At 39.0% G+C, this 26,855-nt stretch overlaps 1 protein-coding gene across 1 annotated transcript; it reads left to right on the top strand.

The window, feature by feature from the left end:
• The first annotated feature begins 6,503 nt into the window (after positions 1-6,503).
• Positions 6,504-7,694, top strand: LOC132215160 (transcription initiation factor IIA subunit 1-like). The gene has a single exon (XM_059662921.1). It carries the CDS (start codon positions 6,579-6,581, stop codon positions 7,692-7,694), a length of 1,116 nt encoding a protein of 371 aa, XP_059518904.1. The 5' UTR covers positions 6,504-6,578.
• Positions 7,695-26,855: the final 19,161 nt, after the last annotated feature.

Here is a 26,855-nt window from a genome sequence, read left to right on the forward strand (position 1 = left end):
TGAGTGGCATCATGCCCCCACCTCGACAGGTGTGACTCAAAGAAGAATCAGGGTCTTCAGAGGCTTTAATGATGGCTGTGCTCACTCCTAATTGTCTAACGTAGCTGAGATTATAATTGTGGATCCAGTCTTTCATCTCATTATGATATTGGGAATGTCCCATTAGATGGTCCACGGAGACCTATCCTTTAGAAATGTCAAGAGTTTAACAATACTTTCAGAATGCACTCAGAAATTGGATGTGCATAATGGAACGAGCCAAGATTCCTATATATTTTACACATACAATGACTTTTTAAGTATGCAACTACATAAAAACCAAGAGAAGATTGTGCTTTGTTTTTGGCTGAACTTTGTTTTTTGGCTGAAAAGTGGCTTATCATTTTGGAAAATCACAATGCTCAGTCTCTCTTCTTAGGCCTTTGAGTTGCCAATACAGCATACCTCACCAATCTGCATTTGTAACTATCTTTAAACAATTTTTTAAAATAAGTTTTTATTCATTTCAGAGAGTGGGAGGAGAGGGAGAGAGGGGTAGAAACATCAGTGATGAGAGAGAATCATTGATTGGCTGCCTCCTGTACAGCCCCTGGGGATTAAGCCCAAAACCCAGGCATGTGCCCTGACTGGGAACTGAACCATGACCTCCTGGTTCATGGGTAGATGCTCAACCATTGACCCACACCAGCTGGACTGTAGCTATCTTATACAGGGTGATTACTACATAGGGTTGCAAATATCTAACAGCTTCATTATACTTTTTAATGTGACTGTGACAGGCATCCATATGTTGACATTATAAATATTTTTCCTTCTATTTTTATTAAAGTTAGACATATTGACTTTTAAAAATCTGTATGTAGGTAGGTTAATTTAGTATAAGTTGCATTTGTGGTAGAACAGGAGTCATTACAAAATACTTATTATAAAATCAAGGTTTAGAGATTTATAGAGTTTTCATTTTGTTCTAAGTTTCTATACCCTCCAAAACTTGAAAATGAAACCAAGCCAAGTCTCTCAATTTTAAAACCAGGGCTTCCTTGAATCTTGACTCAGGTTTACTAAAAGAATATATGACACTTCACAAAGTTAGTAGGAGGTAACAGTTTCTGTGGAGAGCAATGTGAGGCAAATATCAGATTTAGGAGAAACCATTATAAAAACAAGTTTTTACTGTCTCAGAATATTTTCAGAAACTTTCTATTTACACGACGTTCGAAAGAGATTAAATTAGCAATAAGTACTATGGCAAGACTGTCGCATTGACGCACACTTCTAGTCGAGTATTTACATATTTCTTCCTTCTCTAATTCTCTTACCTAGATGATTTCATATCAGAGGAAAATTTAGCTTCAAGATAGCTGAGATAAGAAAAAGAAATGACCTTCCTTTTATAGACTCAACATTGCTTTTGGGCCTCAAGGGCATCTGCTCAGTGGAATTTCTTTTTGCCTTTACTGTTTCCCTCTTTGAAATCTCTTTTTTCTATCTCTACACTTTCAAGTCCTATGTTATACATCTAAAATAAGAAACTGACAAAAGTATCTCATGAAAACAGGGAACCAAAGCATAATGAGTGAAGAGTCATCTTGCCAAATAAAGAAATCTATTATAAACCTATACTGAATGAAATAGCGTGTTAATGGTACAAAACTAGGTACACATAAAAGAGAGATATACAGAAGCAAACCCTGGTATATGAAAAAATATTATCATTAAAAATCACATCAGAAATAGAGAACGATTACTAAATAAAGGGTGATTAAATAATAGATAAAATGTTGAGAGAAAATTAGTTTCTTACTATATATTATGTACTAAAATACATTTAACAGAATTTTAAAAATATAAAATATAAAGTAGCAGAAAATACAGATGATTAGTGCCACAACTAATAACTCTAAATAAAAAATAAAAAGCAAAACCAATGAAGGAAATCACAAAGGAATAGATTGATCAAGTTAACTGCTTTAGATTTTGATCTCATTTGTAGTGCCAGGAATGCCTGCCTATAATAGTGCTGACACTGTAATAGTGCCATGGTCTCCAGTCTGAATGTGCATCCCCAACATACAGGCACAGTGGCTGCTTAGAGATGTCCAGGTTATGTCCTACACAAGGCATGATAACTAAGAGCGTGCCAGTCACACTGTAGATATGTTTATTATTTTAGAATATTTAAAGTATTTTTATTATACTATTTTAGGTTCCAAAGACAGATATTTGTATATTTATTGTGACAATTCCCTGACCAGTTCTGTAGAATGTCTTTTCATTACAAAGTAGACAGATATTACAAAACAAAAGACTTTGTTGCTGTAACAATAAACAATGTTTCTAGTGCTGGAAGCTACTTTTCACATTTATGTGCTCATTAGAAAAAAATCTTAAAATGACAAAGAAAAATTTCCTATTAGTAAAATTTAGTTAAATTTTGTGTTTTATTTTACAGTTCACAGTATTGTCATTTGTTTATGACTAAACTGATACTGCAGAGTTTCCAATATAAGTCTAATAATACTTTCATCTTGTACAAATCACTATACAATAAGCATTATTTACTTACTACCACATAACGATCTAATTGTATCTTAGCCATTTTTTTGGTTGATGTGCAAAGTTTATCATACAATTTTCATTGCTGTTAAAGTTTAATGGCTCATTAAATAAATACTATTTGAAAATATTACACATTCTAAGGTAAATGTACTAAATGATCATATTATTTTTGCCCAGATATTCGAAAGATAAGAAAACAATGTATCAGGATCAAGAAAACAGAAAATGAGAATCCACTAAACAATAAAGTGATAGAAAATTATCTAGATCATTGAATGCGGGGGGTGGGGGGGGTGGGCGGGGGCATTGAGGGCGCAGGAAGAAAGGAAAGGAAATGACTAGTCGCAGAAGAATCTGCCATAGATACCTCACAGAGGGGTCAGGTGGTGAATTCACCCTGTTTCCCTGTCAATAAGAATGGATGAGTTTTGTTTTAAAAAATGAGAGTGAAAAAAACCATGTCAAATCCACTGAATGAAATATACTTTATATACTTCCTATTGATCCAATTACATGTCCATATATTTGAATATTAAACAGTAGAACCCTCTTGTGGAGATTATCCATATCAAATAAGACAAGTTTATCTTCTAGTTTTTGGAAACTACACAAGAATTCTGACAGATTGGCGGGGGGCGGGGAGATTCTAACTCCTGTTACTTTATATTTTTTAAGCTGAAAGCATTTTTTCTACAAAAAAATATTTTGTAAAGTCTTTTAAGGATGGAGAAAAAAACAACTGTAAAAAGAGAATAGGGACACAGATTGGCAGACTGTATCCCTCAATTGTCTTAAAACAGGAATAGAGTGAAATGTACCACCATTTTTTTGTGTTGAATATTAAACAGTTTAGGGGTGGGGGCTGGAGGGGGTTAATGGGGGGAAAGGGGGACATGTGTAATGCTTTCAACAATAAGGAATTATTATAAAAAGAAAATGAAACAGTTTAAAAATATACAATTATTGATGCCACAAAAAATAAACTATTTAAAGATGAGAAAATGTTAACATGCTACTAGTAAATGTATATTAGAAATAATTACCTGTTTAGTAAAACAATTTAGCATTCAGAGAATAATCTACTAAATTTAATGACAATGGGAATTTTCTTCATTTGGTAGAAACCATAGCAACGTTTGATAATTTTATGACTGGCAGTTATGCATAATATAAACATTAACAATAAATAGCAATACTGTACATTAATTAGGAGATGAAATACAAAGCAAATATTAAGATTATAGCAGATGGCATGAGTGAGATCATTTAATAAGTGATGTTAATTATTGTTCTATTATTTTATATATAGTCAGTGGTATACTGATAAACTGACTCTCTTAAAAAAGAAAAAAAAGCCCTGATTATGGCATTTGCCAATTTCAGTGTAAGCACTCCTAATAAACCTGATTTCAACCTCCCAATAATTTAAAAACTGGTCACCCGTTCCTGAATATTTCATGGTAGGCTTTCATGACCAGTGCTAGCTGGCTCCTACACATCACATAGATCTAAGCCATGTAGAACAAATGACAGTCATTGCTAAGTTAGTGAATTTCAAAATGCAAGTCTTATAGTTCTACATGTGACTATTTGGGGCATTTTTGTCCAGTAGGTGACATAACTAAAAAATTAATAAATTACTTCAAAGATAAAATGTGGCTACAATAATAGCATACATCTGCATAGAAAAACTTAATCAATTTCAACAAATAGTCTTTGAAAGTGACAGAATACCTACAGTCTACTTTCTGTGAACTTGTTAAACTGCAAGGAAATGAGACAGCAAAATGTCTCTTCAACACTAAATAGTTTTGTATACTGCACCAACCACACAACTAGTTTTTAGTCTCAATAAAATTTGAAGATATTGGAAATATGTTTACCAAATATAAGTATTTAACCATTTTTGGATTTGTAATAGAAAATACAGTTGGTAAAATCATGCTACTAAAATGTAGGGGCAGGTTAAACACTCTTTTTAGAATTTTTTGATGGTATTAGTAAAGGTATAAATTCTATAATAGAAAGTATACTTGAAAAAATGTCACATTTATATGTATTGTGTATGGCTAATTTATTATATTTTAAAAGTATTAATGTTATAAGCAAAATGTTGCACATACCAAAATTCAAAATACATAATATCCTTGAAACTTCAAAGTGATTAAGAAACTCCTTTAAAAAAGAAAGTGATTGATAGAAAAATATATTATTGTTGCTGAAGCAATTGCAATCTCTTGATATAGATGTGAATCTCTCGGCTGTAGACATAAACTGAAAGTGAGAAGAAAACCAATTTTGTCTGGACATTCTACAACCAACCCATTTCTGATCCAAAAGCAGAATTTCCAAGGTGAGAATTTTGTTTTTCATATCAGACAATATCATCATTAAGGAAAGTTTTATGACACTAAGAGAATACTATGCCTGCTTTGGTGTTCCAGATAACATGTCATTTTAAGAAATATAAGGAATATGAAATGCTACAATTACATAAAAAGTTGTAATTGGTATCTATTGGTGGCTATAATAGAGTGTGTAATAGTGATGGGTCATAAATATAAGAGAAAGTAAAATCTTTAAGCTGTTTTCTAGAATCTAGATCAGTTTCCTCCAAAATATTATAATTTCAACATTAAAATGTTTGTAGTAATAATTTACTGGACACATTTCCAAATATTCTTCTAGCTCTAAGGTTATAAGTAGCTTTGTAAATTTCAGTTGTCAGTGGAGAATATAGAGTTTCAAAATTAAATGTACTTAAAACTACTTAAGGTCTGAAATATTTCAAGAAAACCAGAAAGTAATGATTTCTATGGGAAATGAGATACCAGAGTAAGTAAACATGGAAATCACGATTAAAATATATATTCTGCACCCTTTCTACAACAAAAGGAAAAAGGGGAATCTGTAGTTCCCCAAGTTCTTGGAACTACCTTTCATACATTGCCCCTCTGAGGCTGGGCAGTGTTCTGAGGACAAGGCCCATGTCCCCAGCTCAAGGGCTCTGCCGGAAGCCAGTCCAACAGTCCCTGCAGGGAAGAAACATCTGCACAGCATATGTTTCAAGGGACCTGGCATACTGTTCTTAATATGTTTGTTCCCTTCCTTAGCGCTATGTGTTCTAACCAAGGCCACCATCCAGAGAAAGGTTGTTTCCCCAGGAAGGGATTTTTCCCTGGAGTTAGGGATTAACAGGAATAAGGAAGAGAATAAATCAGTGAAACCCCCTAGTGTTACAGAAATACCATGTACTACTTATGAAGAACTTGGACTAAGACTGTTGGCAATAAATTTGGGACTTGTCGGGCCCACATCCCCAGGGGTCTGCCCGCCAGGGAAAGCACCAAAGCCTGTACCCCTGGAGACCACCAACACAGGGCAGTCCCAGGGAAGGCAAGCAGCGGGGCTGGGAGGACATAACCTTTACTGGGTAGGATAATCTCCTCCAGTCACTTCCTTGTAGCTTAGCAGTAGACCTTGGAATAGCCCTTATAATGAAACACAGAGATTAACCTAGACAGGATTAAACTCAACAGAACTAGATTAACACACACCCTAACCTTTGGAATAGAATGGATAGGATTAAACTCAACAGAACTAGATTAACAAACGCCCTAACCTTTGGAATAGAATGGATAGGATTAAAATCAACTGGTATAAATACAGATGTAACAGGACAAGAAAGACAGAACCTGGCTGGAGGACCTGGCAAGAGAACCTGGCTCTGCTGATCAACTGAACGCTGTCTCCGTGTCATTCATTCTTCGCCCACTCCGTCCACACCTTTGGGAACCCCTGGACCTGCTGGGGCTGGACCACAACACGGGAGGACTGCCCACTCCCTCCTCTCACTGCTCCCCTCTACTTCAGGATCCGATTTTGTTTTACCATCCCCCCCATCCCTGGCTTGCTTGGGTCACTCTCTGGTGTTTTGTTTTCTTTTTTTTCCCCCCTTTGGTTTTGTTTTTTAGCTTGTTTTCTCGGGTTGCCCCCTCTTGTTTGTGTTGTGTGTGGAAATGGCAAACTCGGCAAATACAAACACCGTGCCTAAGTTATACAGATCCGTGATCGAAGATGTTATTAATGATGTGAGAGACATCTTTTTGGATGATGGAGTCGATGAACAAGTTCTGATGGAACTAAAAACTCTATGGGAGAATAAACTGATGCAGTCTAGGGCAGTCGATGGATTTCCTTCAGAAGAGCAGCAGCTTTTATTGCAAGTTCAACAGCAGCACCACCACCACCAGCAGCAGCAAGCTCAGCCACAGCCTACGGTACCTCCGCGAGCGCACACTCCGCGGGTCCTTATTCCTGCAGCACCACAGGCCGCAGCACCACAAGTCATTGCTCCTGGTTCTCAGCTGATACAGCGTATGAAGGCATCCAACAGGAGTGCTGCTGCTACCGCGGCCCCCTTAGCACGCCCTGCAGGTGTGACTCCTGTCCAACAGATATTAACAAATTCAGGCCAGCTTCTTCAAGTGGTCAGAGCCGCCAATGGCGCTCAGTATATTGTTCAGCCTCAGCAGTCCGTGGTTCTACAACAACAGGTTATACCACAAATGCAGCCTGGTGGAGGACAGGCTCTTGTCATAAAACAGGTTTTGGCCCCTCTTCCTGGCGGGATTTCACCACCGACGGGTGTCAGCATCCAGCCTCAGCAAATCTTATTTACAGGAAATAAGACTCACGTCATACCTACAACAGTGGCGGCACCTACACCAGCACCAGCGCAGGTAACGGCAACTGGCCAACAGCAACCACAGGCCCAGCCTGCCCAACAACGGGCCCCACTGGCATTGCAAGTTGATGGAACTGGGGATACATCATCGGAAGAAGATGAAGATGAGGAAGAAGACGATGATGACGATGATGACGATGAGGAGGAAGACAAAGAGAAAGATGGAGCTGAAGGTGGGCAGGTAGCAGAGGAGCCCCTCAATAGTGAAGATGATCTGAGTGATGAGGAAGGACAGGAAGTCTTTGATACTGATCATGTGGTTGTATGCCAATTTGATAAGGTACTCAGAAGTAAAAACAAATGGCTATTTCTACTCAAGGATGGCATTATGAGTCTTAATGGAAGAGATTATATATTTGCCAAAGCCTTTGGAAATGCAGAATGGTGAAGAATTGGTTCTTTTCTTTTATAAATAAAATGAAAGAAACTTAAAAAAAATATATATATATATATATTCTGACTGTGCTATTGGTAATTATTTTTATTATAGTTTTAATTTTTTATTTTATTCTTAATAATCATATTTTTGTAATTTATACAGAATACTTTCATTCCTTTTTATTTTGAAAAATAAAAACTATACTAACAAAAACCACCTTTATTTAAAGAAAGAGCACTATTTCTAATTTCTTATTCTGTGGGCTAGCAATACTCTTAATAATACATATTTGTTCATGGTTATATAGGTGACTACATGTAAAAATTACATACAGCCCTAGCCAGTTTGGCTCGGTGGATAGAGCGTCAGCCTGCGGTCTCAAGGGTCCCAGATTTGATTTCGGTCAAGGGCATGTACCTTGGTTGCGGGCACATCCCCAGTAAGGGGTGTGCAGGAGGCAGCTGATCGATGTTTCTCTCTCATCGATGTTTCTAACTCTCTATCTCTCTCCCTTCCTCTCTGTAAAAAATCAATAAAATATATTTTGAAAAAAAAAATTACATACAAATATACAGATAAAGATAAAAATGGAAGTTGTATTTTATTGTATTTAATTTTGTATTATTAATAGTAGTAATGTATTTTACTTGTACCCTAAAATAGTTATAATACTATAAATATAAATAATAACATAAATAAAAATATAAATAATATAAATAAAACTATAAATAATTATATAGATAATATAACCATTGCTGCTTATCCTTAGGTGACTTATTGAAACTCCTGCCTGTGGACTTTTCTGAGCTCTTTTTTTATCAAGTGTTTATGAAAGCCAAATTTCAACTGCCATTTGGAGATCCCAGAGCTTGAATGTGCCAACCCCTGTATTTTTATAATTCACTCAGAATCTCATTCAATGTAAAATGCAAGGGACTAATGGCTAATGTCAGTTTTTTTCACCTGGCTAAATACTAGCTTTCACTTGTTTGAAAAGTTCAAGATGAAGAGGGAACAAAGCCTTTCTCTTGATAGCAGGAACTCATGGATATGTGACCCCCCGCCCCCGCCCCAACCCCCGCAAGTCTAGCCAGCAGTCAAAAGCATCAGCATAGCTCTAGCCTTAGGTCCAAATTAAAACCATCAACTCAGCCCGACTGTGATGTGGCCATAACATTTCACCACATTAAATGTGTGATAACTGTGTATGGGCAGGTAATATGATCTGACAGTATTTGTTGTCACCATGGAGCTGTCATGTCCGGATTGTTTTCTCAATCCCAGAGAGTCAATGTCCATCCTGAGTTGTTATTCTAGCCTAAATTTACTGTGATGGTAGTAATGGATGCAGCGATAGAAGACTCTAAAGCAAGGGAAGACATTAATATTTATTGAGTACTCACTTGTATCTGTGGCAAACAGGTCCTAAGGTGACCCCCCGTGATTTCCTGCTTCCTGAGTTCACTCCTTTGCGTACCTTCCTTCCCTGGAGTGTGCACAGGACCTGGGACTTGCTTTTAACCAATATAATATGTCAGAGGTGATGGGATGTCACTCCCTTGATTAGGTGACAGTATGATGTGGCAAAGATGATTCCTGTGGACCATGTTTCTGTTCTATGTTCTCTATCATGTTTCATCATTTCAACAACCTTAAGAACCATGATAAGTAGGCAGGACTTAAAGTGTAAAAGTTCTTGCCCTTGCCTTAAGAAAATAGTCACGCAAGTTTTCCAGGTCCTTGCCCATGCATCTAGTAGTCCCTAAACAATCATATATAAGTTCTGAGAGCCAACCATCTTTGAAATGGCCTGCTACAAATGCGGTCCAAGAGGGTATTAGTAGATGCTGCCAGTATTCTATCCATATCCCCTCCCCACTCACCATGCTTATTTATCTGACAACATCCTGCTGTGAGCACCTGCGACTTTCTGTTAGCAAACTCTCTGCAGTGAGGTGAACCTTTTGAGCTCGGCGTGTCAGCATTTTGAAAAACCCTAACTTAACTCTGGTACCGTGTCACATATAGAAATTTTTTGATATTTGCAACCATAGTAAAACGAAGATTTATATTTTTGATATTTATTTTATATATTTAAATGCCATTTAACAAGGAAAAATCAACCAAAAAAATGAGTTCGTAGGTTCTCCATCACTGCCCTATGGTATACTCAGCTCATGGATCTGGAAGACCAAACATTCTGGGGAACTGATGTCTCTGGGAGCATCCCTTAGCCAATGGTGGGTGGAGTTGGAAGATAAAGGCCCTAGCTTCCTTAGCCCTCAAAGTGCCGCCATTCTAAGGAGTGTTTTAGATTATTTCCCAGAAGTCCTCCATGGGATTGTGACCTAAGTGCCCACAATAATAACCTACTCCTTAACACACCCTGCAATGGTTTCTTTCCCTTCCTGTCTCACTTCCCAACTCTGACCATGGTTCCTGGAATCTCCTTTCCAAAAAACACTTTGAACTAATTCCTTTTCTCAGAGTCTGCTTCTGGGTGAACTTAACCAAAGAGGTAGGGACACTTCAAATTAAATGAAAACTTGGCAGAAAACAACCAAGAAGGACAAAAACAAGCACAGAGTTTGTCTTGAAGAGTGCTCCTAAGAATGTTCTAAGTGAAATGCATGAAAAAGGAGAAACAAACTGATAAGAAACTATGGATGATAGTAGTCAAACTCAACATTTACTAGTCAATCTTTGATGAATAACTTGACCCCCAAATATTTTAATACTGGAAAGGCAGCGTGGGGGATAGTGCTGGTGTTCTCACACTGGTTAGTGTTAGTTTCAAAGGTTCCGTCAACTCTGGCAGCAAGCGCTGACTACAGGATCATGCTCTGGAACTGCCACTGCAGAAGTCTTTGTCTGGGCAGGCAGAGTCCTGTGATATATTTATCCCTGGCCTCAACAATTCTCATTATGTAATAAAACACCATGCGCTGATTCTTTAAGAAATCTAACCATTTCCTGGCATTAAGTTCTGAAAGAACTTCGTTATTTATTTATACGCGGTAACATCATGGTCAATGTCAAACTTCCATAAAATCTGAAGATAACATATTCAACTATATATATAGCAGAGTGAAGTATTTCTTTTGGGGCAAAGTTAATGAGGTCATGGAACTTGACTTTTGTAAACTCAACCAAGTTCCTAGGCCCATCCCTAGAGGGACCTCAGTAGCTTTTGTAAGAATTTCTTTCCTTTTTTAAAAAATTAAATATGTTTTTGATTTAAATTTTTTTTTTAAATTCTCACCTGAGGATATTTTTCCAATGATTCTTAGAGAGTGGAAGAGACAGAGAGAAACATCAATGTGAGAGAGACATATCAATTGGTCGCCTCCCACATACATCCTGACCAGGGCTGGGGATCGAGCCTGCAACCGAGGTATGTGCCCTTGACTGAGCCAAATTGGCCAGGCCTTGTAAGAATTTCTTCACCACACATTGCTTGCAGACTGAATAATAAACTTCACACAAATACATACGGCTCTTTTTACTCGTATAGGTAGTTGTTTTTTTTTAATAGTGCTTTCAAATTCATGGTGGTGTTTAATGTTTTTGATGATCACTATGTATTTTTTTCAATTACAGTTACTAAATAGCACTGCTGTTATTTAAGGAAGGCTTAATCATTATTTTGGCTAATACAGAATCCTCTTACAATAAAACATTAAGAGCCAGGAGTTTGATAGCCAAGAGGGCAGCATGTCCCTTTGGATATGTCCTTAAGAATCCATTTTCTTAACAGTTTTTTTTTTTAATATATTTTATTGATTTTTTACAGAGAGGAAGGGAGAGAGAGAGAGAGAGAGTTAGAAACATCGATGAGAGAGAAACATCGATCAGCTGCCTCCTGCACACCTCCCACTGGGGATGTGCCCGCAACCCAGGTACATGCCCTTGACCGGAATCGAACCTGGGACCCCCGAGTCCGCAGGCTGACACTCTATCCACTGAGCCAAACCGGTTTCGGCTATTTTCTTAACAGTTTTTGAGACAGAGGGAGTAGTAAGTGCCGGGAGCCGGTCCATACTTGCTGTTTCAAGGGACCTGGCATATATGGCATACTGTTCTTAATATGTTTGCTCACCTTGTTAGCACTATGTGTTTTAACCAAGGTCACCTCTCTGAGAAAGGTGGTTTCCCCAGGTAGAGATTTTCCCCTGAAGTTAGGGAGGGAATAAAACCCCTTAACTAAGTGCCAGGCAGGTAATTAATCACTTTAACTACAAACAATCATGCTTAAGCTACATAATCTTTACTCCCTGGAATGGAGGTAAGAAATGCCCTAACCTTTGGAATAGAGATTGATAGGATTGGAATCAACTGGTATAAATACAGATTTAACAAGACAACAGGATGCAGAACCTAGATCACAGAACCTACACAGAACCTAGAGACAGAAGAACTTCGCTGGAGAGAACATGGCAAAAGATCCTGGACAGAAACTGGCTACAGAACCTAGAGACAGAACCTAGAGACAGAACCTGGCTACAGAACCTGGATAGAACATGGCAAGAGAACCTGACTAGAACCTGGTGACTGAACCTGGCTGGAGAACCTGGACAGAACCTAGCGAGGGACCATGGCTACAGAACCTGGTTGGAGAACCTGGCTGGAGAACCGAGCAAGAGAACATGGACACAGAACCTGGCTGGAGATCCTAACCAGAACTTCGCTGGAGATCCTGACCAGAACTTGGCTAGAGATCCTGGCTAGGCTGCTGATCAACTGAACGCTGTCTCCATGTCATTCCTTCTTCGCCGACTCCGTCCACACCTTTGGGGACCCCTGGACCTGCTGGGGTTGGACCCCAGCAAGTAAGTTCAATGCTATCTTTTCTGGTGGTCCTTGAATTTAGAGGTTCTAAACTTTTGCCTAAAGTACTATATATCCCTGAGCTAGGGGGCAAGACTGACATTATTTTATGACAATTTTTATATCTAACTGATGTTCTTTTATGACCTGTGCAGCTAGTGTTAGGCCATAGGGAAGGAGGAACAATGGCTCTACCTGAAGGTCAACCCAAAGATACTGGTCAAAACAGAGTAATTTCCCCATAAGAAATGGAAGAAAACAGATCAACTCCTTGAGACAGCCTTTGGTCCACTCTAGTGTCCCCAGGAGATTTCTCTGGGGCTCTAGAGCTTGTGTACTCAACGAAAATCTAGTTCTCTAAGCCCACAGGTGTAAACATGCCTCAGAAGTTCACTGGACTCTTCAGAACAGAGGTCTTTCTCATACTACAGTGCTTCACACCTTCACATGTGATCTCTTTTGATCCTTTTTACAACCCTGTGAGGTAAGAAGGGTAGAATTATCCAATTTTACAGATAAGACTAAAGCACCCCATTTCACATAGTCTGTCTTTCTCAGGGCCACTTGGCTAACATGTGGCAGAAGTGTGACTTAGACCTGAGCCCTTCTGAAACCAACCTAGAAGACATTTTCAAACCAAACATAAAATAATGTAATTGCCTTTTGAGAATCACAGAATCCTTCTCTAAATTCATACATTATGTTCTTATATACCCTTAAAACAGCACACATACCACATAAAATGTGATATTAAGCAAAACATATTTGGAAATCCAGGAGTTCAAATGGAAAAAAAAACGTTAATGTCATATAAAACATTTAATATTTAAATTCCGATTATTTAGTATACTTTTTGAATATGTTCCTCTGCACAAGATACTCTATATAGATTAATCCATTTCCTCATCATCACTGTCCTCTGAGGCATTTTATCTTATTTTTAAGAATGGTAAACAGGCTCAGAGAGCTTAACTGACTTATCCAGGGTCACACAGCTACAACACTGTAAAAGGAGGACTTGACATTTGTATGACTGCCATTTTCTCTTATTCTATACTTTCCCCCGATACTTAAATATTTCCCTCAAGAGAACCTATATTTTTCTTGCATCATTATTTATCCTTTGCCCCTATCACCTAGAACATAAATGTTTAGGATCTTATACTCTCCACTATCAGTCATTTTCCTCTGCATTCTTAAAATGATGTGGATTGTCTCAACGGATGGCAGACAAGGGAGTCAAGGCCAGACTTACTGGTCAGACCTTTCTCTCTCACCCACTAAATATCTCATTAACATTGACCAGCCGGATGTCAGCATGTCACACATTATTCTGAGAGCAGAGCAAGAGTCCCTCAGGTTGGCAGATAATCAAGAAACAGTGTTATGAGAGTTGACGTCTTATGAATAATTATTTTAAAAGTCTGTTCATTTCTGTTCCTTCAAACCCACATGGGCGAGTTGGTTTCTACCAAGTTGCTCAGTCAAACTGTGATAGAACATCATTTTAAACAAGGTGCCAGTTGCCCTTATTTATTTATTAAGTAAATTTATTCAAAGGTCATATTGTCAAATTCATACATGCTCTGCTCTCAAAGTGTATGGTCAAAGGAGAGTAAGGCAAATAACTCTGTATATAATACAGGCAACCCTTGGATGCCTCTGGAAAGTCCTCTTAGAATTGTTGGGCCCCAGTTCTTTTCCTATTTTACATAAATGTCTGTGTATCAAGTTCTTGTTCCTGGGATGTCAAATGGTAGAAAGTTCATAGTTACTAAAGAGGTGAACATAAAATTTTAAGCTCATTATGAAGGACACCTATCTAACTTTTATGATGGAAGAGGGGTTCCTAAGACTTCCAAAAATACAGAGTGGGGTAACAGTAGGCTGACAAACACAATCGTTTATTCTTGTATTTATTGATTATTGTATCATTTCCATACAAACAACTGTCAACATACTTTTGCCCCACCCTGTATTGTTTGAGCTGTAATCCCTTGTTCTCTAGTGTGGAATCTGTGCAGGTTGCCAAGGTGTACAAAGGGTCTGTACATGCTCTATTGCCTTTAGGAAACTGACATGGGCCCCTGTCCTGGGGGTGCTGCATGATGACTGTAGGAAGGCTCTCCATCCCCCAAAAGCTACTTCACAGGACTGCTGATGGAATTAAAAGGAATATTTTGATTTTCTGGAAACTAATAACTTCATTCACTGTATGATACACAAATAATGTAGGGCAGTTGGGAAGAAAATAAAAATAGCACCACATAAAAAGTACTTATTAATTGTAATACTTATCTTTATTTCAGAAAGACAGACTGTAGGAAATATGAACAATAAAGTTCTAACACAACATTCTCAGTGAGTGGCCTGAGACCACTTACACATGCATATTCCTGAGCCCTGACACAGAATTATGGGAGGGGATGTGGAATTGGAACTTTCCCTTCAAGAGGCTGCTCAGACACAATCTAAACCCACCCCCAGGACCTAGAACTTGAGACAAATTAAACTATCTCCTCCAAACACATTTTATAAAGATGACCTTAGTTCCAAATAAGCATCAAAGAGGAAAATCCACAAAATGCATACACTGTCTGGGAGTGAGTGGAAGGTGGTGGTGGGGGGGTGGTTCATTGCGCTGCTTTCAGGCTGAGGTAGTGATTCATGGGTCCAACCTAGGAGAATACATTCCTCCAGGATGGCTGCAGTGGAGGACAATCAGGCCTGAGAGTCAGGGAACATTTCTTACCAACTCAATGATCCCTTCATTGTCATTTATCCTTCTCAAGCCTCAGTTTCCCTTTCTGTCGTGTGAGTGCTGTTTAATCCCCAGAAGATGGCATTGAGGGAGCAGGAAACTGAGGAGAAACTCTGTCTCTAAAGAGTCAGAAGAGGGCCACAACCGGTTTGGCTAAGTGGATAGAGCGTCGGCCTGTGGACTGAAAGGTCCCAGGTTCGATTCCGGTCAAGGGCATGCACCTGGGTTGCGGGCACATCCCCAGTGGGGGATGTGCAGGAGGCAGCTGATCGATGTTTCTCTCTCATCGATGTTTCTAACTCTCTATCTCTCTCCCTTCCTCTCTGTAAAAAATCAATAAAGTATATTAAAAAATTTAAAAAAAAAAAGAGTCAGAAGAGGGTCTGCAACCAGGGCTTTTGGGCTGTAAGCCCAGTGCTATGTCTTGTGCATAATCACAGAGACTACAGGTTAAGAGGAGAGATTTCTAGGTCTTGGGTGACTAACTGTCCTGCTTTACCTGAGACAGGGGTTCCTGGGACATGAGACTTACAGTTTCAAAACCATAAAAATCCTGGGCAAATAACAACGTGGTCACTGTAGCTGGGCCTTCAGTTTTTTTTTTTGTTTTTTTATTTATTTATTTATTTTTATTGCTTAAAGTATTACAAAGGGTATTACATATGTATCCATTTTATCCCCCCGCCCTAGACAGTCCCCTAGCCTCCCCTATCACCCAGTGTCTTATGTCCATTGGTTATGCTTATATGCATGCATACAAGTCCTTTAGTTGATCTCTTACCCCCCTACCTCCTGCCCCCCAACCCACCCCGGCCTTCCCCGTGCAGTTTGACAATCTGTTTGAGGCAGCTCTGCCTCTGTATCTATTATTGTTCAAAAGTTTATAATGGTCTCTATTGTCCATGAATGAGTGAGATCATGTGGTATTTTTCCTTTATTGACTGGCTTATTTCACTTAGCATAATGCTCTCCAGTTCCATCCATGACGTTGCAAATGGTAAGAGTTCCTTCCTTTTTACAGCAGCATAGTATTCCATCGTGTAGATGTACCACAGTTTTCTAATCCATTCATCTACTGATGGGCACTTAGGCTGTTTCCAGATCTTAGCTATGGTGAATTGTGCTGCTATGAACATAGGGGTGCATATATCCTTTCTGATTGGTGTTTCTGGTTTCTTGGGATATATTCCTAGAAGTGGGATCACAGGGTCAAATGGGAGTTCCATTTTCAGTTTTTTAAGGAAACTCCATACTGTCTTCCATAGTGGCTGCACCAGTCTGCATTCCCACCAGCAGTGCACAAGTGTTCCTTTTTCTCCACAACCTCTCCAGCACTTGTCGTTTGTTGATTTGTTGATGATAGCCAGTCTGACAGGTGTGAGATGGTACCTCATTGCTGTTTTGATTTGCATCTCTCGGATGATTAGCGACTTTGAGCATGTTTTCATATGTCTCTTGGCTTTCTGAATGTCCTCTTTTGAAAGGTGTCTATTTAGGTCCTTTGCCCATTTTTTGATTGGATTGTTTATCTTCCTTTTGTTAAGTTGTATGAGTTCCCTATAAATTTTGGAGATTAGGGCCTTCAGTTTTTATAGGGGTTCTCAACCTTGGCTGCAGAATAGAATCACCCGGATAGCTTAAACATGTGATGCTCAGGCCACTGAATCTGAATCTTTGGGACTATCTATTTTTAAATCTCTGAAGGTTATTTTGATGTTTAGTGAAGATGGGAATGCTGATTTAGAATACATTATCAAGGAATTTCTTTTTCAGCAGACTAAACAAAAGGGATAAGCTCACATAACTGACCACAATAAAGATGGAGAGAGTGGCTTAACAAAGTCTTATTGAAAGGCACATCGGAGAAGGATCATTTCCCCAAGGATGTAACAGCTGGAGTGAGCCCTTGATTGACTATCCAACCAATGGTAGTACCTGAGGAACTCCAAGGACCCTGGTGCCAGCTACAGCCCCAGGACTTGTGTGGGAAGACAGACAGGTGCTGCTCCAGACAAGCATTTTCCATAGACTGGCACCCAGTTCCCCTGGCTCATCCCAAGGAGGAGGCAGAGCAAGGCCAATATGGTGTGATGAAAACAACTCTCTGAGTGTGGGAGTTTCCTTCTAACTACTGAATAAAATAAGCATATTCTATTCAGGTGTAGTGGAGTCTGACTTCTTTTTTCTTTAAGAATTAAAGATTTTGGAAAGCCTCAAGGTAAAATCTTATACGAAGAGAAGAATCATTTCTGGATTAAGTACCAAATGAAATACCATCTAATAATTATGATACCCAACCTGCCTTGTTTTTCCTGATCCTGTGGCATTCTGCATCACTGGTTGTTCTTTGAGAACAGACCACCTCGTTTATGTATTTAAAAGGTGCCCATCAGAAAAACACAGCAGGCTAGAGAACCAAGATGGCGGCATAGGTTAACGCCGGAGTTTGCTGCTTTGAACAACTACTTCAAAAGTGAAACTAGAACACGGAACGGACATCACCCAGAACCACAGGAACGCTGGCTGAGTGGAAGTCCTACAACTAGGAGGAAAGAGAAACGCACACGGACACTCAGAGGAGGCGCAGTGGTGAAGTCAAATTCTGAGGTGCGGAGTGCGGCGGAGGGCGAGGTTGGCGTTTTCAATCAGGAGGGAGTCGCAGACTCTGAGCACCAGATCCGGGCGAGTCTTTAGGGACCCAGACTCAAACGGGAGAAGCGGGACTGTCTGGCTTCGATCAGAGCGAGTGCAGCTTTCTCTCCGAGCTTTGCAGCGGGTGCTGGGACTCAGAGAGGCAGAGCCCCTGGGGACAGGACTGAGAGCCGCCATAACTGCTCTCTCCGGCCCACCCTGTTGATCCTGTGCGACCCGCCCCGCCCAAGCCCTGCACAGAGGCATTTGCCAGATAGCCTCAGGCAAAGGCTAGATTAGCACCTCCCTAGAGGACAGAAGTTCTCTCACTGCTGACACAGCTGATTCTCATAGCCACTTGGCCTGGAGGTCAAACCCTCCCTGGAATTAGCTACAACAATCAAGATTTAACTATAAGACTTCGAACAAAGACCACTAGGGGGTACACCAAGGAAGCATAACAAAATGCGGAGACAAAGAAACAGGACAAAATTGTCAATGGAAGAAATAGAGTTCAGAACCACACTTTTAAGGTCTCTCAAGAACTGTTTAGAAGCTGTCGATAAACTTAATGAGATCTACACGAAAACTAATAAGACCCTTGATCTTATATTGGGGAACCAACGAGAAATTAAGCATACACGGACTGAAATAACGAATATTATACAGACGCCCAACAGCAGACCAGAGGAGCGCAAGAATCAAGTCAATGATTTGAAATGCGAGGAAGCAAAAAACATCCAACCGGAAAAGCAAAATGAAAAAAGAATCCAAAAATGCGAAGATAGTGTAAGGAGCCTCTGGGACAGCTTCAAGCGTACCAACATCAGAATTATAGGGGTGCCAGAAGATGAGAGAGAGCAAGATATTGAAAACCTATTTGAAGAAATAATGACAGAAAACTTCCCCCACCTGGTGAAAGAAATGGACTTACAGGTCCAAGAAGCGCGGAGAACCCCAAACAAAAGGAATCCAAAGAGGACCACACCTAGACACATCATAATTAAAATGCCAAGAGCAAAAGATAAAGAGAGAATCTTAAAAACAGCAAGAGAAAGACAGTCAGTTACCTACAAGGGAATACCCATACGACTGTCAGCTGATTTCTCAACAGAAACCATGCAGGCCAGAAGGGAGTGGCAAGAAATATTCAAAGTGATGAATACCAAGAACCTACAACCAAGATTACTTTATCCAGCAAAGCTATCATTCAGAATTGAAGGTCAGATAAAGAGCTTCACAGATAAGGAAAAGCTAAAGGAGTTCATCACCACCAAACCAGGATTATATGAAATGCTGAAAGGTATCCTTTAAGAAGAGGAAGAGGAAGAAAAAGGTAAAGATACACATTATGAACAACAAATATGCATCTATCAACAAGTGAATCTAAGAATCAAGTGAATTAATAATCTGATGAACAGAATGAACTGTTGATTATAATAGAATCAGGGACATAGAAAGGGAATGGACTGACTATTCTTGGGGGGGAAAGGGGTGTGGGAGATGTGGGAAGAGACTGGACAAAAATCGTGCACCTATGGATGAGGACAGTGGGTGGGGAGTGAGGGCGGAGGGTGGGGCGGGAACTGGGAGGAGGGGAGTTATGGGGGGGGAAAAAAAGAGGAACAAATGTAATAATCTGAACAATAAAGATTTAATTAAAAATAAATAAATAAATAAAAATCCTTAGAAAAAATAAAAATAAAAAAATAAAATAAAAGGTGCCCATCAAAGTTAATTGGTGCCTATTCCATGACATGATTTGCTCATAGCCAATTACAATGGCCAAAAATGCCATTCAAAGTAGGATTTGAATTAGTATGTATATTGTTACTTAAAAAAAAATATGCTTTTATTTATTTCAGAGAGAGGAAGGGAGAGGGAAAGAGGGATACAAACATCAATGATGAGAGAGAATCATTGATCAGCTTCTTCCTGCACGCCCCCTATTAGGGATCGAGCCTGCAACCTAGATATGTGTCCTGACCCCTGATCAGGAAACATGGGTTTATGTTCAACCATTGAGCAACACTGACTAGGCTATATTATTACTTTTTGATAACTGTTTTTTAACTTGTAAAAACAATAGCAATGAATAAAATTTTGACCCAAAATTTTACTGTTTCCCAACTATTATTTTCAATTTTGTGTTTCCACATCTATCTTATTTTCATATGACAATCAATAAGAAGATAAAAAGAAACTAGAATTTAATACTTAATAAACATCTCTGGATTGAGATGACTTTATAAGTTTTATATACAATTTAAATCTCTTTGAAGGTACTCCTGTATGTGTGTATGCACTCATGCGTTGTATTAGACATGGTCAAGTAGCACTTAGAATCTTGTCCCACCTTCTTTTCACATGCTTTCCTATACTTCAGAGTTTGAAAGGTAAAAACAGGCATTTCTCAGACTCCTTTGCAGCTAGAGTGATAGATTTGAATCAGACTCAAACATTAATCCATTCCTTTGGGGATTTGGAGGCAGAAGTAAGGCAGATCCTTCATTTGGCTCTTTATGTTTGTTTTTAGGTCCAGCTGTGGAGATATGAGGTGTTCTGGAGCCGACTTCAGTTTCTAACATCTTTGTGGTTGTCAGGAGATATGTGTTGCTATGCTGTGTCTCAGCTGCAGTGAAGTGTTCTTGATGGTGACAGATGTGGTAACAATCCTTAAGGATCAATTCTGTAATATTGCAGGAGTCATTTACAAAGACCTTGCCAAGAGGCTGTTCCTACAGAACTTTCAGGAATTTTATAAGCATCTAATTTTCTTTGTTAAATCCCTGTCTGATAAAAATATCCAGAGTGGGTTTTGTTTTCTACACTGAATCTTATTTCAGGAAATAAAACAAAAGGGTTAATATGTTTATTATAAGAAGTATTGGTAAGGAAACAAAAAGACCTCAAAAGAGAAAAAGCGGGGGGGAAATTAACAAAATTATCTATTGCCCTGGCTGATCTTGCTCAGTGGTTAGAGCACTGGCCCATGGACAGAAGGGTTATGAGTTCGATTCCCAGTCAATGTACGTACCTAAGTTGTAGGTTCCATCCCTGGCCCTGGTTGGGCGAGTGCAGGATGCAACCAATTGATGGGTCTCTCTCACATCAATGTCTACTCTCTCTCCTTTACTCTGTCCCTCTCTCCTTCTCTTCCACTCTCTATGAAAATCAATGGAAAAAATATCCTTGGGTGAAGATTAACAACAACACTTCCCCCGCAAAAAAACAAACAAACAACAAAACAAAACACCACACAACAACAATAAAATGAACTACTAGTTCACACAGAGGAAATGGAAAGCACCTGAAGTGGATCTCTTTTTTTAGGAACTTCTCTATCACGAACTGATCCTAACCCACTGCGGCAAAAGCAGCCACACACACAATGGGATTCCATTCCATTGGTCACAAGTGATTAGTTGCCCCACAAGTTCCTTCTTTAGAAATTTGACATTGGAAATAAAATCTCTGCTATTATTCCAGGTACCTGGAATAAAGACATGAAAACTTTTGCCTGTGGACTAAGACCTGGAGAAAGCTGATTTGTTGTAGGAAAGAAAATTAAGCAAAGGAACAGAAAGGAACTGAAAGAAGCAGAGATTAAACACACACACACAAAGGTAGGAAGAGAGAGAAATATCTCCTGGTTTCTGTTTGTTCCTAAGGTCCAGGTGTAAATTTCTTTCTTTCTTTTTTTTTTTTTTTTTTGCTAAAGCTTACTGTGTTTTGGCTATTTTAAAATAATAAATAATTCTAACCAATATCTTTACAATAACAGAAAATGTACTCCAAGATCATCCATTCAACTAATATTTATTGGGCATCTTGTGTACAGGGCTTTGAATGAAGAATAGGGCTTTGAATGAGACTAAGCCTCCATCTTCATGGAGTTTACAAGTTGAGTAAGGAAAGAGCCACTGAGAAAGTAATTTTAAGGAAGAACAGGTTTCCTTAGGAGTCTACACCAAGATTGATGTACCTTCACTAAGTCTTTTAGAATAGAGGATTACCCAAAATAATCATTTATTCATTTGCGGTTATGGAAGTCTCTTCCATGTGTCTGTGATGCTACTGTTTTCTATTTAGGCAGAACACCCTTTTACTACTATGATCACATATCTAAAGTAGAGCATTTCTACTTTGGCCTGTTATGAGCTGAGGACTCTAATATTGAGACAATGTTTGTCCAGGAGAAATACATTGGAATCAGAAAGACTCAGTTCACATGGCCTCCTGACTCTGATATATCCAAGTTGCAGGGTTTCCTAGTGCTTATTTTACTTATCTGAAAAATGATGAGTTCCAGCTATATCCTGTGATTCTCTGTTGACCAAGAGCCCACCAAAAGGAGAATAAAAATGCAAAAGCACAAACAGAAGATGCAAGAAGAGCATTTTGTGCAGTCACCACTGCATTGCCTGCAGACTAAAAGTTAGTGTGAAACCCTGAACTAGAGGCAGCAGAAGATGAGCCAAGCTCAGCTCACACTAACAAACATGTTATAGCCAGAGGATGCTTCACCCTGGTTAAATACCAGATGAACTAAAGGCCTTTGCCAGCAGCTGTAAAGAATGTCACTGGGATGCCATCTGATTGCTCAATGAATGCTATGAGTGAAGGGTGTTGGCTCCTAAGGGAAGGTCAGCCTCATTTCCAATGGTTCAACTGTGGGGTTTGGCTGGAGGCACCCACAGACACACAGGTGCTGGAAAATGTCTCTTCATTGCAGTGTGCACGGGGATAGGCCAACTCCATGCTGTCAGATGAAGTGTAGCATAGACACCCGGGGCCATAAGGGGAAAAGACAGAGAACCTGGGGCAGGCAATGGGCTCTGGGGAGCAGAGGAGTGAACCTATGTTGAAAATTTTTCCTCTTTTTATTTTTAAGGAAGGACTGATTCTCTTATCTCTCTGCCTACTAGTTTTTATTATAAACTTTACAGGGGAGAGGGAGGGAAGAAGGGAGGGAGGGAGGGAGGGAGGGAGGGAGAGAGAGAGAGAGAGAGAGAGAGAGAGAGAGAGAGAGAGAGAGAGAGATTATATTCCTTACAATCCTGGGGGAGAGGTGTTTTTGAGTTTCCCCTGGACTATCAGGTGGGTGCAAGCAGGTGGCCTCAAGTTTCCTTGTCTCTCTTCAACCAGAAATGCTCTGTTTTTACTGTTTCATATATCAAGTTTCAATGTAAAATATTCATTAAGAAATTATTCCATTGTTCAAAATAAATCATTGAGTAAAAATTAAGTTCACTAAATCAGAACGTCTCACTTCAAATGGGCATATGAATCATTGGGAGATTTTGTTAAACTAGCAACTCTGATTCAGTAGGTCTGGGGTCTGGCCTGAGATTCTGCCCTTCTAACAAGATGATGCTCAGGGCTGCTGGCCCATGGACCACACTTTGAGAAGCAAGGTACTGGATGAACTTTCTGGATGAACATCTCATGGCACCCAGATTTCTCTTAGGATTTTTCTCTACTGCCCACTTTTGTATTTGCTTTTGAGTTTTGAGTATGTATTACCTTTTATTATTTTTAAATAGACTTATTGAGATTTAATTTACGTATCATTAATTTTCACCCTTTAAAGTGTACAAATCAATGGGTTCTAGAGTATCCAGAAAGTTTGGCAACGTTCGCCACTATCTAATTTTAGAACATTTTCATCATCCCCAAAGAAAGTTGTGATGGTTAATTTTGTATGTCAACTACATGGTGGGTACCCAGATATTTGGTCAAACGTTATTTAGGGTGTGTCTGTGAGAATGTTTTGGATGAAATTAATGTTTAAATCACTAGACTGAGTAAGCAGATTACCCCTCCTAATGTGAGTGATATTTGTCCAATCACTTGAATGACTCAAATGGAAACATCAGCTCTTCTTGTATCTCAAGGCTGCCAACCTCAGACTGGAACTATACCATGGGCTCTCCAGGGCCTCCAGCTTGTTGACTCACCCTGAGGATCTTGGGACTTGTCAGCTTCCATAGTCTCATGGGTTAATTCATTATAATGTGATAATGGTGTCAAAAAATAGACAAAAGAATTAATGAAAAAAAAAAAAAAAGAAATCAGAACCTGACTCACTTGTAATAGGAATTGAATATATGATTAACATGCAGAAAAGATGGATAATTTAATAAAGTTAATGCTGAAATAAATTACTATAGTCAGAAAAATTTTGTTAAATCCCTTCCTCTCATGACATACACAAAAAATTCCAGGTGAATTGGAAAATAAATTGTGTTATTAAAATACAAGGCCAAATGTAAATATAATTAGTATGCAATATCGGCAAGAAAGTCATGGAATTCAGAAACAATAAAGGCAAAATCTGATATTTTACTACAAAAAGATTTAAAAAGTTACTTCCATATGGCAAACACACCATAAAAAGATAATTAATAGTCTGTCAAAAATATTTGCAATCCATATATGACAAGGGATAAACATCAATACTACATAATGAGCTTGGGAAAATTAATAAGTGAAGGTCCAAGAACATAATAGAAATGAAATTGCCAAAGGATATTGTAAGAAAGATGTGTGAGCACCGTCTTTGGACCAAACTCAGCATTGAAACCAGCCCAGGGAAAACCATAATGATAATCAGCTCATGATTATCAGCTGAGGAAACATATCTAAACCACAGAACATGACTCATTTGTGGGAGGCATTTTATTAACACAGTGCCTGGAAAGGTACTAAATATACATGATGCTGACAATGTAAAAATTGCACTTCACTGACGACATGCTTAGGTGCACTACTTGAGTTAATTCTATGGAAAGGGAAACCAGCTCTAGAGAAAAGGACTAAGATTCTTATTCCTTGTAGCTCTCTAGTTTCAGAAAAGTGTTCTTTTATCTATTTCCCATCAAGAACTGGTCACCAAAATTGTGATATATTAAGGGTGTGGTTGAAATGTCACGGAAGAATGCCACTGGCCAGAAAAATTGGGTTCAATTTTTAAAGCCACAGTAAATTACATCTGACTTTGGAAATGTTGTTTCCTCAAACTTCTAGTATATCTATTGAGTTCCTTGTCTGCAAAATGGCAACAGAGCCTGCCCAGCCACCTGCATCCTGGGACTGTTGTGAAGATTGAATCATGAGACAGCAGTTAAGAAATAACTGAAGCCGAAACCAGTTTGGCTCAGTGGATAGAGCGTCGGCCTGCGGACTGAAGGGTCCCAGGTTCGATTCCGGTCAAGGGCATGTACCTGGGTTGTGGGCACATCCCCAGTAGGAGATGTGCAGGAGGCAGCTGATCGATGTTTCTCTCTCATCGATGTTTCTAACTCTCTATCCCTCTCCCTTCCTCTCTGTAAAAAATCAATAAAATATATTTTTTAAAAAAAGAAATAACTGAAATTTGAAATAAAAATTTGTTTTTTAAAGACTGAAACTGTGGTCTTTCAGAAAAGTTGGGAGAGGACAGGGAATACATTCTGTCCCTCCCTATCCCCCAACCTGATTTATGCACAGAAAAAAAATGGAATATGAAAATTTGAGGTAACTTATCTAAATTCATAAAATGAGTTGCTTTTCATTTGCTTATTTTCTCTTTAATACTCTAACTGATATTCATGAAGACCATGATAAAAAGCCAGTCATCACATTCTTACTCTGCATGTATAGAGATATATATTTATATGTAAACTAGAGGCCTGGTGTACAGGTTTGTGTACCTGTGGGGTCCCTCAGCCTGGCCTGTGGACATCCCCCGAGGGGTCCCAGATTGCGATAGTGCTTAGGCCAGGCCGAGGGACCCCACTGCTGCATGATATGGGCCAGGGAGGGACCGCGAGAGGGCTCCAGGGCATGTTGGGTCCCGATCAGCCAGATCCCAGCAGCAAGCTAACCAACTGGTGGGAGCATCTGCTCCCTGGTGGTCAGCGCACGTCATAACAACTGGTTGAACAGTCAAAGAAACAGTCAGGCACTTAGCATATTAGGCTTTTATTATATAGGAATATAATATATAGTATATATATATATGTATATATATATAGTTTATATATATATATATAGTTTATATATATATATATATATAGTTTTAAAAAAAGAAGGAAATCCTGCCATATACAACAGTAGGGATGAACTGGAAGACATCATGCTAAGGAAAATAATCCAGTCACAGAAGGATAATTACTGTATGATCCACTTAATGGGATACTGTATCTACACCCCCAAACTCATAGAGCAGAGAGTAGATTGGTGGTTGCCAAGAGCTGGAGAGAAAGAGAAATGGGGAGTTGCTGTTCAATGGGTATTTAATTCAGTTATTCAGGATGAACGAGTTCCAGAGATCTGCTCTATACCCTTTTGCCTATAGTTAACCATATTGCATTGTGCACTTAAAAATTTTGTCAAGAGGATAGATCCTAACTAAAATTTAAAAATTTTAATGTAAAAGAAAAAGAGAAGATGGCCATCTATAAACCAAGAAGAAATGATGCAGAAGAAATCAACTCTACTGTCACCTTGAACTCAGACTTCCAGAAGCTTTGAGAAAGTAAAGTTCTGTTGTTTAAAGATGCCCAATCTGTGGTACTTGTTACAGCAACCCCAGCAAAATAATATGGAAGCATCCTTGTCAGTCTGCCTTTGTTTACCAAGCTGAAACTGCATGAAAAAGGCAATGATATCAACCTGTTCTACAGAATTAGGAAAATTGTTCTTTATTGAGAACTAGATTCACACCTTGCAATGGACTTTCTGAGCCTAGGATGTGTAATTTCTGATTAGCAGGAGGTGAAGAATAGAGAATATATTACTCAGCTTATGGTAATGTTTTCTATACTTACATGTCCTAATTAAGTATACTCATGAACTTGGCATATTTTTTTTTGGTAAAATAATCCACTGTATATGCCCCATTAATAGATAAGTGACATGTAGAGATGTGACAGTAGTACAAGTCAAAAATAGGCTGTTCAGGCCCT

Source organism: Myotis daubentonii, chromosome 14, assembly GCF_963259705.1.
Source record: "Myotis daubentonii chromosome 14, mMyoDau2.1, whole genome shotgun sequence".
Lineage (NCBI taxonomy): Eukaryota > Metazoa > Chordata > Mammalia > Chiroptera > Vespertilionidae > Myotis > Myotis daubentonii.